Genomic DNA, 18,753 nt, shown 5'->3' with positions numbered 1-18,753 from the left:
TTCCCGTATGGTCAATCCTTGAAGGAAACTGGACTATATACATTACTTGAATCAATAAGAACTTGTCCTACATTATGAGCACTTGAAGTATTACAGGCAGAGCTTGTCCTGACACCTGAAGCCTGGCCTTCACAGGCTGATGGGAGAGGAGGATGGAGAAACATCCCCGGCTGGCCTCAAAGACAGCCATCACCTGCTTTTCTTTTTGACCTCCTAACTTATAAATGGGAGTAAATTTATTTCCTTTTTGATGTGACTTTATGTGGAGTTTCTTCAAGATATTGTTCACCTTGCAGTTCAAGGAGATTCACTGAGAAGGCAAAGAGAATTGAGACATTGGTAAGAACAGGTCTCAGTTTTCATTTTGAGACCTACTACAGGAAAATCTCCATCATATGACAGTATGAAGGGAATGTTGAAAGAGTTAAAGACCTTTGAATGTTCATTTTCCCTGAAGAGCTGAATATTTTCTGCTGCTTAGGGTGCCCACCACTGTAACACTGAGGTCCCAGGCCAGGGCAGGACACCAACAGCACACGGGCTTCTGGCAGCATCTTCTGCAGAATGACTTGGAGAGCGGATCTATCCCTTCCCATTTCGGAGATGATGAATTCCAACTTTTTCTTCTCTTTTGTGGGCTGTGTGATTATACTGTCAGCAGGGAAGGGAACAGACATTCGGGATGAAATATAGCAGTAATGAAGAAAGCATTTCGCCTCTCACATTTCTAGCACCAGAAGGACAAATATCACTGTTTGCTTGCAAAAAGATGCTCTTGAGGCTCGTTAAAGTTTGTTAAAGCAACATAGGTGCTTTTAAGGCTTTAAGATTTCTAACTTTGAATAGCATTCCAATGCCTGTGGGTGAAATGTGAACACCTCCAGACAAAAGGAAAAGAGCTGTGCTAAAGGAGTTGTGCCAGGGGAGATTTAGGTTGCATATTAGGAAGAATTTATTTACAAAAAGGGTTGTGAAGCATTAGAACAGGCTGCCCAGGGAAGTGGTGGAGACCCATCCATGGAAGAGGTTAAAGGACTTGAAGATGTGGTGCTGGGGGACATGGTTTAGGGACCTAGCAGTGCAGGGTTGGATGGTTGGACTCGATGGTATTAAAGGTCTCTTCCAACCAGATGATTCTGTGATTAACATCACTACAAAAAGCAGTGTGGAGAGATCCTCTGCTACAGAAATCTAGACTCTTAAACATTTCCAGCTTCAAATCACTCGCTTGCGGTTTCAGATTATTTACCTATTGTTCACAAAATAGTCACATGTTGAATTACAGCTCTGTAAATTAAAATTATTACTTCATCATAGTATTTTAAACTAAATATAGATTATATGTAACTGTATATAGATAATTCAATTCTATATTTCCATTATCCAGATAGCAATTTCAGTTTAGAAGTTATTTAGAAGTAGCTTTACCAGTTAAGGCTCCAATCCGCTATCACCAGTATTCAAAAGATGAGGTAGGAGTTACTTATTCTATTCACAGTTACAAGTAAATCCGGGGTGGTCTAAGTGAAGTTGCTCCAGGTCTATCCTGCAATGTATTTAGGGGCAAAAGCTGGACTATTGGAGGTTTTATTTAAGAAGAGTGCCTGATTATACTTATTTTTCTGAATAGGAGAAGCAGTAGCCATACATCAGATATAACAGCAATTAAAAAATCCCCTGAACAGCAGTTAGTTACATTAAAAGAGCAGCAGTATGTGAAGATACTTAAAACACCACTACCACCAGTCTTTCACTGTTTACACAATTATGTAACAGTGAGCAACAAACAGCTACCAGCCTCTTTTAGACTTTTCAAGGGAGAGTTTTAAGGTCTGGAATTTATAAAATGGATTAGAGACAGAGAAAATGCAATTTATATTTAGAACATTAAAAAATTATATTAAATAATAGATGTTTCCTAAACATGGACATAACCTCCAGCCAACTTATTCTTAGAGGGATTTTGTTTCCGTCAAAAGTTGGTACAGGCCCAGGCTTGGAGGCTTTCTATTTTCCATAATTTAATTACATTTCTTGGAAATGGGAGTTTAGTTATCTGACTTTCTTGATTCATTACAAGGAATGGAATGCAAAGCTACTAATGTGTCTAAAACAGAAGAGTAAACCCCCTTCTTGAACACAGCTTTCCAAATGCAACTATTAAAAATACCTTACGTTCACACCCCCAAACAGACACAAGACCACTACCCTTAGCCCTCTGCTCCAGCCTAACCCTGCCTGTGCCTGGAGTCTCAAAGTCTGTCTTGCAGCAGCTACAGCTTGTCAACAGGCAGTAACGGAAACGGTGACAATGGCAACAGCTAAGTGAGAATTCCTGCAAGCACGGAAGAATGTGATTGTGATCATTAAATATCTGCGTGACAGATCACTTGTGCCATCTCTTAGTTTGGTTTTCACAGCTGTAATCATATAACTGCTAGTGTTCAACAGTGTACGGGTAAATGCAATTTATGAGAAATTCAATTAATTGTGAAAGGATATAGGCTGTAATATCTGCTAAACTTTCCGGTTTCCACACAGAGGTGCTGGGCATACAGGTGCAGAGCCTTTCCTTGCTGTGTAAAGGCCACACAGGTGCCACTACGCAGGGAAAGCAGCAGCAGTTTGTTAGCTGTTCTGACACTGGGGTTTCATACACAGGCTCCACTAAACTAACGGTAGCTTGGAGAATGAGACAGGACCAACTGCACTGACTAAAATTACTCATTTTTAACTACAACTGAAGGCCAAAGACATTCAAATGGTTTTTTTGCATTAAATCTGCTACTTGCAGATAGACTCTTTATCACGACAGAGAGAAGGAGTGTTTGAAAAAAAAATCTTTAGGGCATCAGGCATTCAAAGCTGTCTCTCACCAATTAAAACAGAGGATCCACACTCACATACATCCAGGATTCCCTTCAGCTTTGCTGAAATTTCACTACTGCTGTTTCCTTAGGAGGAGCTCAGACTCTTTCAGCAATGACTCAGTAGTGAGTCTAACAAGTCTCAAACAAGAGGAAATGAAAGGGTTCGGTGTCACGCTGCGCAAGCTTCCCGCGATTTCCTGTGATTTTCCTCCTTTCCATGTAAGGATATTCAGGTCAAGCCACGGCCAAAACAAACTGTGGAAACTAACTCTACCTTTGTGAATATTTTATCCTAGAGATCACTTGTCTAATAAGAGAAAATTGACATAAATACAGCTCCTGAAAACTCAGAAAGCTTGTGCAACTAGTTGGCTAATGGAAACTGAGTTAGTAGACCGGCGAAGCTCGCACAGTCAGTTTTGTTCATTACATCCTTTGAGGCCTCTCGGGATACTAGAGGCCCGAGGTCCTTGCTGTTAGTGCCCCAGGAAAGCAAAACCTGTTGCCCTCAGTACACTCGTTTGGTGCTGTCGGTAATGAACCAATCAAGAGTAGAGAACTGCAGACTGCTGGAATCAGACATCCCATTTTCAATCCCAAATAACACCGGTTTAGCTATTATTTGTAACTAGTATTGCTATTCTTCTCCTTGATACTGGTTCATTAGGAGACAGATTTTTCTAGTCTGCAAAATTCTTGGTGCTTTCCTTGACACCTCAGATTGCTGTCTACAGTCTTTTTATTGGAGTTTGTCCTTCTTACTCTGCTTACTCAACAGAGTTTTCTGCAGAGATATCTGTGCTTATCTCTCAACAGAGATATCTGCAATTCCTGGATACATTTTGCTAGTTCCATGATATGGCAGCAGTGTGCCAGGCACTGCCACTCAGTGCCAGCGTTCTGTGCCACTGCACACTGAGGGACCGTGGGATGGCTTCTGTGCAGCCAAAAAGACACTCCTGTTCCAAAGTCCCCATTAGGAAAAAATTAAAGGGAAGGTTCCAAAACATATCAAGGCCAATTCCACATCTCAGTCAAAACAATCAGAAAGTCAGGTAAACAGAAAGACTGAATTCAAGACCAGGTCTTAATTTTGGAGCTTAGATTCCAATTTTGGCTATAGAAAAGTGAAATTATTATTAATTATCATTAAGCAAACCTGTAATAACATAGTAGTTTCTCTGGTGATATCTTTTTGCTCCGTAAAGGTATCGTTTAATAGATATTTTAGACATACATTGAATTCAGCCTTTCTGCTGTCTAGCCCAGAGACCCTGTCAGGCTGTATGCTTGGTTTCATGTGAACAAAAGCTGTTGTCCCCTGACTGTGGAATCTGAATGGCTCAGCCTACCCAGTGTTTCCTGCAATCATCAGCCCTGTGTAGTCCTTGGAGAGTATAACTCCTTGTAGAGAAAGAAAAAAAAAAAGCAGCAGGACATCTCTCTAAGGCATAATTAATAATTGTAACTGGATTGTCTGGTAGCCTCACAGCAACATTTGCTGAAACTCAACATTTTCCATTTAATTTAAAATATCACATAATTTAAAATATCTTTAAAATATCTTTAAACTCCAGTGGCCCAGCACTGCCTCAAAATGCTACATTTGACTAGTACCCAACTTCTTCCTTACTAAAAATAGAATAAGAAGTTATCTTCTACACAAGCTGAAAATAGAGAACAGTTAGATATTATGCTCCGACCCCGGGTGAGCTCTAAAGGAAAGTGACGGCTCTCCATGGATTAAGAATTTGGCATCAGATTCATTCTCATCAATATCTTCCTTCCCAGCAGCAGAAGGAGCACTCTGCTCCCACGAGCCGATGGAAGGAAGTTGTTCCAGCTCCTCTGCTGGGGAACTGTTTGTTTTCTCCCATTCACATCTGCTCAACTGCCCTCAGAGGGGCAGAGACAGGGCTGAACCAGTGATTTTTCTGTTTCTTCCTATATGGTCAGTCAGGACTGTGACAGACAAGCGGGTTTTGCTCTTCCAGGTACAGCTGTGCCGTCCAGCCTGGCCAGGCAAATGGAAGATGCTTTATACAACTGCATTACAGCCAGCCCAAATGAACCATCAGTACAAGGAAGTTTTGATCTGACTACTTAAATGTCCTCTGTCATTTTATAGTCTCACCAGGTACAGGCATCCCTGGTTTTGTTATGTTGCAGTAATTTGCATGTAATTTTCCTCCTTTTGCTATCAGACAGTGGCTTCTTCACTAGACTTTTTTGCAAACTAGAATTATAAAGCTTTTTTGCCATCCTGAACACATCTTCTTTGAGAGTGTCTCCTCATATTGCAGTAATACTGAAGGGAATTAGCAGAAATTATTTCTCACAGTAGCAGAAATTATTTCTTTCATGTTTCAGTGCTTTGTTTGGAAGATGAATAGAAGATATGTGAGACTCAGAACAGAGTCTCAAATAACCACACTGAACAAATAGCTGCCTTACTAAGTTATCTGCAGAAAAGCTGCACTGTGATTAACAGCCTCTGTTGCAATAGACACAGCACTTATATGAGAAAGTCAAGCAGTAGCTGCACAACAGAGGAAAACGAAACCCTGAATAGTCACAGTCAGATGACTTTCATATACCCTCTCAAATAAATAATTTCAGGAGTTCTTTAACTTCATTAGCCTTTGGCAGGTTTTGATCACAGTATTATTTCCCTACTTGCATTTCCTCTTTAGCGTGTCCAGCGTCCTCTAAAGACCTGCATTGTCTTTTTGCAGCTCTGATGACCTTTACAAACGCTGAGACGAAATGAAGATGTGCCATTCTGAAACGTTTCAGAAAGAGCGGCCAAGAAATGTAGCAAGCTAAATTTTGCAGCCACGCAGAATACACACTCCTCCAACCAAGTAAACCACAGCGTTCAGCTGTAGCTTCTAAAGGCACACAGATACATGCAGCTGGATATTCCAGTTCAGCCATAGCCACATGTAGAGAGGTAACCGTGGAGCTGCATCCCTCCAGAGATATTCTGAGAGGCTGAACTTTCTATGACATCCCACTAAAAGCACACACTGCTCTCTTTTGTGGGCTAAGCCATCTGCACAGTGCAGAGTAAAGAGCTGGCTATGGCTCTGCTGCTGCTTTTCTGTTTTTCAGCAGATATAAGGCAGCCCGTGGGGAGGAGGTCTAAAGCAAACTTGCTTTGTGTTACAGCCATACTCTAGGTCTGCTGTTCATTCATATGCGAGGTTTGTCTTCCAGGCTGTAAACTCCTTATGTTAGAATGTATTTAAACTCTTCAGAGCTGAAACCGTAGCTTTCGCTGTGACCTTTACAGCACATAGCATGCTATCAGCACGTAAACAAGAGAATATAACCCCTTAAGCACGTTCAGCTTCAGTAAGGTTGCACAGCTGCTCAAGTAGCGAAGGCTGAGCAAGCAAAAGTAGTACCCACAGAGTGGGAACCTCTTTGTTCTCTTAAGAGGTTAAATTACATATTCTGTCCAGTCATGAAACAGCTACCAGCATTATCTCACGTGGGCTTCCCAAATCAATGTTCTCTTATGTGCCACAGCTTCACTGAAACACTGTGCCTGATAATTTAATGTCAAGTGTTCAATTAGTATTGCAGACCCTGGCTCAGCTGCAGGGACTAGATTGGGTGCTTGGAAGCATATAATTTATACGGTACTTGATTTGTCATTTTTATACAGGCACAAACATCAATAGTTTGGTTGGGTGTCTTTGTTTTCTTACTGATTCTGCTAGTTTCATATTACCAAAATAAAACAAAATCAATAAACCTAAATCCCCAAATATTTACATAAGAAAAAGAATTTCAATATAACAAACTGTGCCTCAGGCAGAGGGATTAAGGTCTCAAAATGCACATCAGAATAGGACAGCTTTATGTTCATTCCTTGAAGAAGAACATAAACAGTTTTCACTGAAGCTTTCCTTTTTGTAAATAAGGAAGAATGGTTGTCACTCACATTCCAGGAAAAAATAACTGAAGCAGTATGCGATATTGCCACCTCATCTGCTTTTCACCAGCTCTTTTCCAGGGACAACTGCCCCGCTAGCAGAGCAGAAAGCCTTTCACAGCAGAGATACCTTTTTTACTTCTCTTTCTCTGGCAACTTAAGCTGTTGCATAAGGCTATGAGTGGAAATTGCTGAGGCAAGAGCATCCTTATTCTTGATGCCACGACAGAAACAGAACCTTCTATGGTGGACAAATCAGGCACCTTGGGGTACATTTGTTTGAAGCCATCACGGCAAGACTTGCCAGTCATAAATGAAGTAAGAGAGAGATACTATGCACTGCATATTCTGAGAGACAGAACCAGCAAATAATCAGGCGCTTGTTTCAGTATCTGTGAGGGATCAGCTCTCCGAAAGGTTGTGAAGAGTATTTGTCTTACTTGTCTTCATATTTAATCCACCCAGAGATGAGCATGTTAATAGGATGTCTGAATCTCTCTACATTTATAATGGTTCTTGTGTAAATAAAAGGGAGAATATTAGGCAGAAGTACTTACTTAAGTATCAAGAGTGATACTGCAGCTTTGCTTATCAGGCATGCAGGTTAAGTACGGGCTGTCTTGATGCTGACTTCTCACCTGTGGTACATTTTTTTCAGGATGACGTTCATATCAAATAATGACATAATTCTCTTACTTTAAATAGCTGATTAGAAGCAATGCTTGATTTCAGAAGGTAAAGAACATTTAGCACTACTATTGCTTCCTATAAAGCAGTATCTTTAAGAATTTTAAATGAAAATTTGTCATTATAGAACATTTTTGTTCTTCTCTCTCCTTCTCCTCTCTCCTCTCATCCCTCAGATGCTTGTGAAGGTTCATTTACTTACTACTTCAGTGTCTTTCAAGCTAAACGTACTGAATTTAGAAGTACTGTTATTCTCTCACAACTTTTAGTCCTTGAAATACCCAGCATTTAATGTCTGATGAAGTTTCTTAGCTAAGAAACACACACCAGAAATGATAAAGGTTTGACATTGCAACTACAGTTAATAGCTCTGCAGCTGAAGTTTAGCCTGGAACAAACTATAAATCACCACACTCGCAGTTGCTTTAGCTGTGTAAGGCCACTGTCAGTAGAAGGTGATGAAAGATGAATTTTACCGGGAAAAGGCAATAGTATCTGGCAGTATGTAGAGAAGCAGACCTTTAAAACAAATACTTACAAGTTAATATTCAGCACACAGATGCACTTTGAAAATGTTCTGTTCTGTTTTTCAGAAGCCTATAATTCTGTGCAGTAAAAAGATTTGCTATTGATAAGGTGTGGTCCTGTTTGTCCTTTTTGTTGGCAGCATGCAAGACGAAAGTTTAGAATCCTCAACTTCAATATCTCAGCTTCTGAGAGAAAGTTATTTAGCTGAAACTAAACATCAAGGGAAGAGTGAAAGAAGCAGATCAGAACCCGTTTCTCATAACTTCCATTATGGCAATGCTTCTGGTGATTCAGATGAGGTAGCTGCCCAGGATGACCTTCCAGATCTCTCTGCCTTTTTGAGCCAAGAAGAGCTAGATGAAAGCGTGAACCTTGCAAGACAAGCTATTGATCAGAACCCACTGGAAACTAAACAGGATGAGCTTCAGGCACATTCACAGCATCCCTCAGATCAGCTGAAAAACACAGGAAAACGCAAACAAATGGCCCAGTCTGCAGCTTTGAAAACATTGGACAATGACCTGCACTCAAACTTTTGTCAGGACCACATCAGAAATACAAAGGGCTCCAAGGGGAGCACCCAAGATCTAAAGAAACATCCCCCTTCTGAATCTGAATCAAAAAAGGAATTCCTAAACAAGGCAGCAGATTTTATTGAGGAGCTCTCCTCACTTTTCAAAGCTCATAACTCTGAAAGAATAAGACCCCGAACATGCAAAAACTACAGGAGCAAAATTGATTCTAAGAATAAGTCTGCTCTAAAAGGTAGCTCTAGCCTATCCAGCACATCAGAAAACAGAGAAAGGCTTTCCATTCCAGCACCTCAAGACTTGGAAAACAAAGCAGAGAAAACATTTGAACAAACAGATGATCAACAGGCGGGAAATGTGGAAACTATCAATCAATTAACAAGTGCAGAGCTAAAAACAGAGTCAGAAACTGCATCTGTGTACTCTGATGAGCCTATGGGACAACCACCACGCTTTACTCAAAAACTGAAGAGCAGGGAAGTTCCTGAAGGAACCAAAGTGCAATTGGACTGCATTGTGGTAGGAATCCCAGCACCCGAAGTCAGGTAAACATATTCTGCACTTGCCATTTTCTATTTCTGTAACAGTAGGTGTATGCCTTACTCCTTCCGGGTATTTTGATGCATACGTTTCAATAATCTGTAGCAGAAGTCTCTTGACCTTGGTTATTAAAATCTATTGAGAAAAAAATTGCTTTCTTTAAATCATACAAAAGGTTGCTTATATTTTAAGACTACATATTTTGGGGCACATTACTTTCCTTGCATTTTAGACAACTGTTTTTAAATACTGTACTTCCATAATTAAAAGAAAGTGCTAACTCCTTAGTGAGAAATGTAAGTTGTCTTTGTGGGAAGCAAAGCTGATTGTGTAAACAGGCTAAAACCACCAATGGCAGTGATACCTCATGCTGATGTCTGAAGGTATTTGAGATGAGTGAACATAGGATCCTATAAACCAAAAACACCCATACGTGAACAGGGAGGGAGGGAAGGAATTCGTTGAAGTTATTACACAAATGATGAGGAGCAGTTCGGTTCTCATTCAGATTCTGACAATGATTCTGCTGTGACCTTGGAAAAAACCCTTCATTTTATCAACTATGAGACATCCTTACTAACATCACACAAATTATTCATGTTGTGTGATTAGCCTGCTAATTCAGATGCTTCAATTTTCACCTGTAGCTATGAGGATTTGGGAAGTTAAATAAGTGACATTTGCAAAGATCACTGGAGATGAAAGGAAATGTGAAAAAGCTATGCTTTATTCATCGATGACATCAGTGGAATGAGAGAGACATTATTGTAACTTTTTAAATTATTTTGAAAAATCTTAGATCTCATCAGCATTTCTAAATATAAATTTGTTCATATAGAGCTCATTAGTCAAATGTACCTCCACTTACAGTGGTGGAATTATATTGCCTTTGCCAGTCCAATAGAAAGGAAAATTCTCTCCATCTTTTAGAGATACACTATACATATTGCATCCTAATATCTGCAGTATTATAAATAGATACTGTTAGTCTAGACAGTTGCCTGTCCTTTTCAGACATTTTGGAAATACGTGTAGCTTTTCTAAATATTAAAAAGAACTATCTGCATCTTCAGCATCTAATTAAAGGACTCTAAGCTTCACAGATGGCCCGCTTTTTCCAATTGTCAGCTCATTGTCTTCCTTATATATTTTGCCAAAGCTGAGTACGGCACTACTACTGATTCTACTGCAGTCAACATCTTTTATCATCTTTCTCACTGAACTAATAGGGACAATCACCAAATGAAAACTATCTATCTCCACATCCAAAGACAGAAGCTCCAAAGATTTTTGTGGTAAAGAATCTTTACCTTCCACTCCCTTAGATTTCTGGCACACCAGCTGCTAGTTTTTCAGAAGGAAGAAGCTTTTACCAGGCACTAGTAAGTGCACAGGAACAAGGATCTACAAAGGAACCCTCTTGTTACAGACAGCCTTGTCATGAAAACAAGAAGTTACCCAGTTCATACGATCCCTGATTTGTGACTGCGGAGCATTTTAGCCCACTAGTGCCTTCAGTAACAACATGTAGATTCTCAGTCCCTTATCAAAACCTTGGCCCGTTGTGCCACGCAGGGTTTCTTGTCCATGACAGGAATGTGAACTTCCAAAGGACTATGTGATTTGTTTATAGAATAAACAAATTTTTGTTTGGGAAGAATATGCTTTCTACTCTGCTTCATGTTTAAACTCACTGCTTTAATTAATAATTTTGAGGCATTCCCTTGGTGGAGCTTATGCCATTAGAAATGTATTGTGTTCAGCCCTTAAATTCATAGGAGAATCTGATTTAAAAGAGAAAACAGTGCCAGAAATTTGAGGGTTCTGACAGGAAATATCATCATCCTCATATTAGCAACAGTCTCTGAAGACTTCTCTTGCTTATAAAGGCTGTGAGACTTCTATCTCCAGGCACTTGCCTTGATAAATCTTCTTTATATTAAAAATGTCGGTAATATCCCTGGACATGAGAAATAATTTTTTTCCCCCTCTCATCATTCATAGTTCGTAATACAATGAAAACAACTGAAATAATCTTCTCATATCTATTCTATTCACATCTATGTAGGTGTGTACACAAACTCAATCTGGCTTTCTTTGTATCCAGAAAAGGTGAACACTGAACTGCTTGTTTACAGACATACACTCCAGTGAACAATGTTAATTTTATGCATTTCTCCAGAAGGCCACAACACCATCCCTGTAACAGCACATCATGGCCATGCTGTTGACACATACATAAAACTGACAAAGTGTTCCTGCCATCTAAGTTTAGGCAGTTAACAACCATCTGAATTAGAAGGTGACACGATAAAGTCACTGAAGTCTCGCAAGGGCAGATCAGAGAACTCAGGGACAATGACTCATCCCATGGGATATCCAGGGATGGCCAGGATGCCAACGCACCCAATTCAGGGACCACTTGATTCCACAGAACTGGATGAGGTAACCTTTGCAACTTGGGTCTATTTTTATCCCAACAAAACTGAAGCTTTTCCATTGAAATTTCCATTTCAATGTTTGTTTTGTTTGTTTTCGATAATGAAATAAGCTACTTATGTGAAGGACAGTGAATACAGGAGCTCCTACACGTTCACAGAAGCAGCATCCATCACTTTTCCAATGACTTTACACTGCTGTCAGGCACTCTGCTGCTCCAAACAGAAATGCACACTTGTTTTACTGACTCACGCTTACAGCCAGGTCAGGGTCTCAGAGGAGCCAACACAGACATCCAGAACTCACACACTGATGCCCCAAGGCCAAGGCAAGTAAGGACAGGGAGAAAGAAGCCCCATAGGGAAAATCAGTCCCAAGCAGTCAAGCTCAAGTAAAGATCGGGTTCAGCTTTCACTTTCACCATTTAAAGTAACAAATAAAAGATAAATAACAAGGGGCTAGTTTGACTCTCTCTCCCTTTGTGAGTGTGTGTGTATATGGGATGTATTAAGGAGAAAGCTGGGAATGTTAGCTGCTTGAACACAGTTCCCTGATGATAACTGCTCATTAAGAAAACTTTCGTTCTCTTCATCCAAGATTCCTGCAACTCCAGCAATGTGTAGGAGTTACACTAAGAAAGGGTGAATGATAAATATTCATGTGCTCCTAGTGATCGTGCCCTTTTTAGTCACTGCTACAGCACAAGGAAACCAGAAAATATAATGTACTTTGCCGTATGTGTTCCATTAACCACGGGGATCGTAAGAATGCAAGGCTTTTTCAGAAAAAATAGTGCTTGTCTTTGATCTGCTGTGCAAAGCTTCCTAAATAGTAAGGAAGCATCTTGTTGGCCGTTGATGGGGAACTGTGTCAAGAACTGGGCTCAGAACTGGCAACCGTCTTGCTCTGGGTGTAACAATTTTCCAAGGTTTGTGGTGAGTTAGTTCAGTGTCTGTGGAGATGGGCAAGGAGAGAAGAATTGTAATAGAGAGATACAAAAATCAGTAGTCCCAGGAAAGGACTAACTGACAAGGTGGCAAGTGATGAAAGAAAGCTTAATGGTAACTGGCTTTTAAGGCATGATTTCTTCTTCCTTCAACAGAGCTGACTGACCAAGCTCAGCAAGCAAGCATCCTTTGGACATACGTGTGCTAATGAATGCTTGCATGTGTCCTTTGACTTACAATGCAGTTCCTAACAGAAAAGAACCCCGGTTACTTTTAATGCTTGTAATACAAACACTGAGAATGTTGTACTGTGGGAACCCAGAGCGTTGTGGAACAAGAACAAGATTCAAAAAGTTCTGTAATGCACTTTCTCAGTCAGCATCACAAGCAATCAGATGGTTAAACTGATGTAATGGGGATTATAAGAGAGAAATTAAGAGTCAGGAGGTTTAGAAAGAAGCTGATCACAGGAATGGAAAGGACTGGAAAATATGATGGACAGATACCACGTTTGAAAGCAAGACAGTGCAAAACAAAATCAGTGATGTAAAAAATGGTGTAAATGACATTCATGATGGATCAGGGTTAAAGTATCATTGGCGGTGATAAAGCAGTATAATTTACAGGCTTGATAGGCAACTATCTGGTGTATAGGAGGGCTCACTGAGGGACAGAAAATTGGATGGTGGAGCAAGAGAAGAAAGGGGCAACTGATTTGAAATATCAGCATATGAAAAGCTAAATCCTGCCTGTTGGAATACAGATCGGCCTGTCCGACTGCTTTGTAAGGTGACTCAGCCCTAATGTAACAAGCCCACATGTCAGAGGAGGCTCATTAAGCCTACCTACCTGGAAAGACATTTCAGTGACAGGTTCCCAGTTTTTCAGTGTCATTGGCTGAATGCAGTGTCATAGAAGAGACAAAGACTGATACTGTAGCATAAGCACTTAAGAGTTAAGTGTGCAGCATACTTCCAAAGTGTTAAAGGTTTTGATGAGCTCCTTCTCATGCTTCCTTCTACAGCTCTGTTTCTGTATGAGTAATGATAGGTGTGACATTCACTCTGCTCCATGAGGAGAACGCTCCTAGTTCAGAGGTGCCTACATTTTTCCAAACTGTTTGGCACATCACTCCTAGGTTAATTTTACTTATGAATCACATTGCATGGTTTGGCACACAGAGCTATCCTGGAAGTGTCATGAGGATTTGATGTTCTAAAAACAGGCTGTATGTCATAAGGGTTCCATGAAAACATTCTTTAACATAGGCATACAAAGCTAAAGAAGAGCATTTTAGTGTTTTGTTTAAGGAGACTAGATCTGCACCTAATCACAGACTTTTAGAGACTCTGAAGCCACGCAAGATTTTTTCTTCCTGGCTGCCAAGTGAAAACGTTTACCTGCTTTAGAACTCAAAGTCTGGAGAGCCAAACTTCTCTTACATGCAACTCCAGTCAAGTCAATGGATTAAGACCTAGGATGAATTTGGCACAGTGGTTGACGCTGCTTGTGCTTAATGTGAACCTGCCTCGTATGATGAAGCTATCGTTACAATTCATGGCAGGAATGAAATGTCAGTGGCAGAATATTGCTACTCCAGTCATGCCACGTATTTCACTGTCAGAACTCCCCTTGGAACTGACATTTCACTGCTACCACGTACAACGTTTTGATGGTAAAAATAAAACAAAATGTTAATAAGCAAGGAGCAGATATGGCCATACCAAAGATTCACATAAAGCCTAATTTGACAAGAGAGAAATCTTTTCAGTTTATAAGCATTGTGAAGAGATAACATACATGTGGCATGCTCTTTTCCTTGGCTTAATCTCAAAATACTTGTAAAAATAGTGGAAAATACTGGTGAACATAGTGACTACAGAACACATTGCATAGGAGAACTAAACACAGGTTTGAAACAGAAGTTTATTCTTGAAGTTTTAAATCACTTATGTTGCAAATTTTGGACTAGTTAAAGGAAAAAACAACTCCAAAGAATGGAATTAATCCCGCTTCACTATGTGTCTGAGTCTACTACAGGAATATATTACTCACGTGCTACTAAAATAACTGGAAGAAATAACTTACATGTTGTTTTTAAATTTACTTATAGGAACTGTGCCTCACAAAGGCATGCAATACAGACTTACCTCTACCCAAACACTGCGGGTTAATTGGAAAAGCGGATCCGTAGTAACACAAAGGGTTCTCATGTCTTACTGGTGATTATATCAGGGCATTTTGCATAAAGTGTTTTGCTTTTTGTGTCACTTGAGTGAGGAGCCACATTTGAGTGTCCACAAAAATATCACTGTATTATATGTTATTTTAATAAAAAAGATGCTGCTGAAAATGAGATCAAATTCTAGAACATGGTTATTCTATTGAATAGTTTCTCATATCTGCTAAAGCTAACATGCTAAACCAAGGCTACATTATAAGAAGAGGCATGAGGTAGGTATATAAGAAAACATGAGTAAGTGCCATGACTCACCTCCCAGAGTACACAGTTGCCTACAGGAGTTACACACTAGAAGGCGACTTGTACATTCATGTACCCAATTTGTGCTTGTAGTTTTACAACTGTGCATGAACCTTAAGTCTTCCCTCCTGAAAATGTGATCACTGTCAATTTTCACCAATTGCAAATCTTGAAAACAAGAGAAGAAAAAAACATATTGTACACACAATAAAAAAAAATCCCCCTTTGGGATCACAGGAATCGTTATAATTTCCTGGTCTGGAACTTAAAAGTGGTCTTTTCAATCAACCCTGTAATGGACATTACCGCATTTCTCCCTTGGAACTGCTAAACATTTCCCCTACTCACTCATGGGAGAGTTGTTCCTCTATCCCAGGCACTAGATGTTTGTGATCTGGATATCAGCAACCTCACTACTAGCTACGGTGTCTGTATCTACATGTTTATATGGACATCACTAAACAGAAGAGTAAATGTGGTTTGCAATTCTGGGGAGCCAGTCAAAAAAACCCCCACTGTATCTAATTATTAGTGAGGAAAATACCAGATTTGGGCAAGTCATTATGGGCAAAGTCTAAAACAGATGTACCCGTCCCTTCTGTTTGAAGAGGTTTGTACTAGCAGATCTGAAGGTTCCTGACTGGACTATGATGGAATATGAACACTGTCACTCAATCAGAAGAAACTAGAAAGATCATTATTTTGAAAGGAAATGTATTTTGAATGGAAGTGTGAACCACTTCTTTCAAAATAAAGATGACACAAATAAAAAGCAGGATTTGCAAACTAAATGTTAGTGTAGAACCACACAATCTAATCTACTGGCAAATAATGGTGATGGTGCTGTGACGGTGAAATCCTTTAAAAGAGAGGCCAACAATTTCACCTTTTAAAAACTATTTAATACTGCTTCACAGGTACTAAAAAAGATAAAGAGAATGGTAGATAAAAGATAAAGATAAAGATAAGATAAAGAGAATGGCTATCTGGAGAAATATATGAATATACGTACACGTGTATGAATATATTTGCTCTGTTCTTATACTCCTGCGCAAGTGTCTGCTTTTGGCCACTGTCACGACAACATGCTGGGTTAGGTGGACCTGTAGTCTTAGCCAGAACATGCAGTAAGTCCTTTTCTGTCTTTTTACGTGTGCTAGCTCACCTGGCATCCTAGGGTATGTGCTGATGTTATGACGTCATTTTGTATGATGACAGCTGTCTCTTGTATTTCCAAAGGTGCTACACATTGTATGGGTTTGGTTAATATCCAGAAGACCGTTAACAGCTCTATTGCGAAGCACCTTAAACAAGTTCCATTGAGTTTGAGAAGTAGCAGGAGTGGCTGCTGAAAGCCATTGGGTTTGTATGGGTTTGGTTAATATCCAGAAGACCGTTAACAGCTCTATTGCGAAGCACCTTAAACAAGTTCCATTGAGTTTGAGAAGTAGCAGGAGTGGCTGCTGAAAGCCATTGGGTTTGTATGGGTTTGGTTAATATCCAGAAGACCGTTAACAGCTCTATTGCGAAGCACCTTAAACAAGTTCCATTGAGTTTGAGAAGTAGCAGGAGTGGCTGCTGAAAGCCATTGGGTTTGTATGGGTTTGGTTAATATCCAGAAGACCGTTAACAGCTCTATTGCGAAGCACCTTAAACAAGTTCCATTGAGTTTGAGAAGTACAGGAATGGCTGCTGAAAGCTATTCTGGAGTGCAGTGTTGTCCTAGGCAAATTGTCCACCTTGGAGCATCACTTTTTGACCACCAGAGTGGTAGAAAAACTAGCAAATTAACTACGTTGAACTTCTGAGGGACAGAGGAATACTTCCTTAATGCTGAGGCTCACAGTGAGCCTCATGGCGATTTGAGATGCAGCTGTAGCCTCCTGATGGCCCAGTCCCTTCTTTTATTGTTATTAACATTTACCAAAAGTGATACACAGGAGAATTTGTACGGTTCAGTTGCCCTAGATCCACATGTCTAGTATCCTATTTTCATTAGGCCTCTGGCTGGAAACACACTCGAACCTGCCATCCTTGCATCAGAGCAAGAAACCTCCAGCAGAAAAGTCAGCATCAGGATTTCAACATTTTAAAGCACTATTTCCAGTTCTGCAAAAGCTTGTCTGTCGGAGCCCTAAGGCTCAAACGGAAGAGAAATGAGTAACTTTGGTTGAAGTTCTCCACGTAAAACAGTGTCAGATTCTCATTGGTAAAACCCTGCAAGAAGGATGTGGATGTATTTTAGTGAAGCAAGGCGGTATTTCAGCTGCGAAATGTCAGGGAAGAGAGCTGGGACATTTTACACCCTACTGGCACGGTCTTTTAACACGATGACATTTACTACATGACTGTCCATTGCAATTGGAAATGTTACATTCATAAAAATCACTTTCTTAGACCCATTTTCAATGCTTGTTACAATGGAGGCTCATAGAAGAGGATAAGCAAGCAAGTGTAGACACAAACCAAGACTTAAGTTCTAGCTCTCTAGCTACAGAGGTTTGCCTTTCTAAAAGGGTAAATTGTGTTAAGCAGTACGATTCATTCTCAGTGCCGGAGCTTCCCTCCCTACAAGGCGGACCTGTATGCCTTCCAAGCTGTACTTTCAAGTCAGTCGATGTACAGCTGCAGATTACGCTAACGTACAGCTCCAAGTGGACTGATGAACACCCTGTCTACTTTAAGAAAGTCATGTTGGGCAGCTGGGGCTGATGGAGCACAAATAGTTTATGGTTTACCTCTTAGATATGTAATCAGCGTTTAAGTTCCAGTTCTGTACTCCTTCTTACCTCATAGTCGCTTTGAGGCTCTCTTTTCGATTCTATGTTATGCTTCTATTAAATTCTGGTGTTCCATTGGTATGGACTGTCTTCTATGATTTTTTTTTTCCAAGATATTAATTTGGGATTTTCTTCACGATCAATTTTTAGCACAAACTGTTGCAAAAATTTGTACTTCCAAAGGGTGAATACAATTGAATGGTTAAACAAATTTATTTATGAATGTTTTTAATTATCTGAAATGGAAATGTATCAATGTACCTTACAGTATGAGCCAGAAAATGGGATTTATTACAATTTATTACTCAAAAACCTATCCTTATCTTTTCCCCAACTAATCTTATTTGCTGTAATATGTAATAGTAAATACATTTGCCATTGCTTTGATAGCATTTGTATGTGCTCAAAAGCTAGTAGATACTTTTACCAAGTTACCATATAAAGATGGATTAAGCAATTATTCATTTTAAAAAATAAATTGAATAAAAATTATCAATATGACAACCCCACCCACACACGCACAAGTCACATTAATCAACCATACGTAGTTAAGAAAGCAGCAGTAAACAGCAAACACAAACATTTTTGTGGAGTTTTATATCTATCTCTGTTTATGAGAAAAGTTATGGTGAAGATGAATGCACCTTAGTTTGGCTTTTCAAATTTAGTTAGTTAACTAAAAATGCAGGTATTTCTGAGCATTATCCCAAACATTTAACTCTGGATCCCTATGCATAGTACTACACCTTCTCTGTCAAACCTAGATTGCCTTATTAAATTTTAATCTAGTTCTGCAAACCCACCTGCTTTTTCCCTCTCTGTTCTGTCTTATCCATATTAACAAGCAATAGCAATCAGGCCTGCTCTCCCTTGCGACTAGCTCGTAGGCAGAGCTGATGGCTACTGTCATTAACACAACCTATGGAGTCTTCTTTTCAGGTGCTGCTTTTACTTTTGCTTGGATCACTGATTTTCTACTGAAAGAACTCTTCTGAACACTGAGGGAC

At 39.8% G+C, this 18,753-nt stretch overlaps 1 protein-coding gene across 1 annotated transcript in view; it reads left to right on the top strand.

Moving 5' to 3' along the window:
• Positions 1–8,168: 8,168 nt before the first annotated feature.
• MYPN (myopalladin) overlaps positions 8,169–18,753 on the top strand; it is a gene marked incomplete at its 3' end in the record, with an annotated part of 26,600 nt that continues 16,015 nt past the window's right edge. Inside the window, exon 1 of the mRNA XM_010138803.1 lies at positions 8,169–9,103. Within this exon, the coding sequence (XP_010137105.1) occupies positions 8,169–9,103 (935 nt within the window). The remainder of the gene's footprint in view (positions 9,104–18,753) is intronic.

This window comes from Buceros rhinoceros, unplaced genomic scaffold (assembly GCF_000710305.1).
Source record: "Buceros rhinoceros silvestris isolate BGI_N320 unplaced genomic scaffold, ASM71030v1 scaffold6106, whole genome shotgun sequence".
NCBI lineage: Eukaryota > Metazoa > Chordata > Aves > Bucerotiformes > Bucerotidae > Buceros > Buceros rhinoceros.
This window is presented reverse-complemented; position numbering and strand designations above follow the sequence as displayed.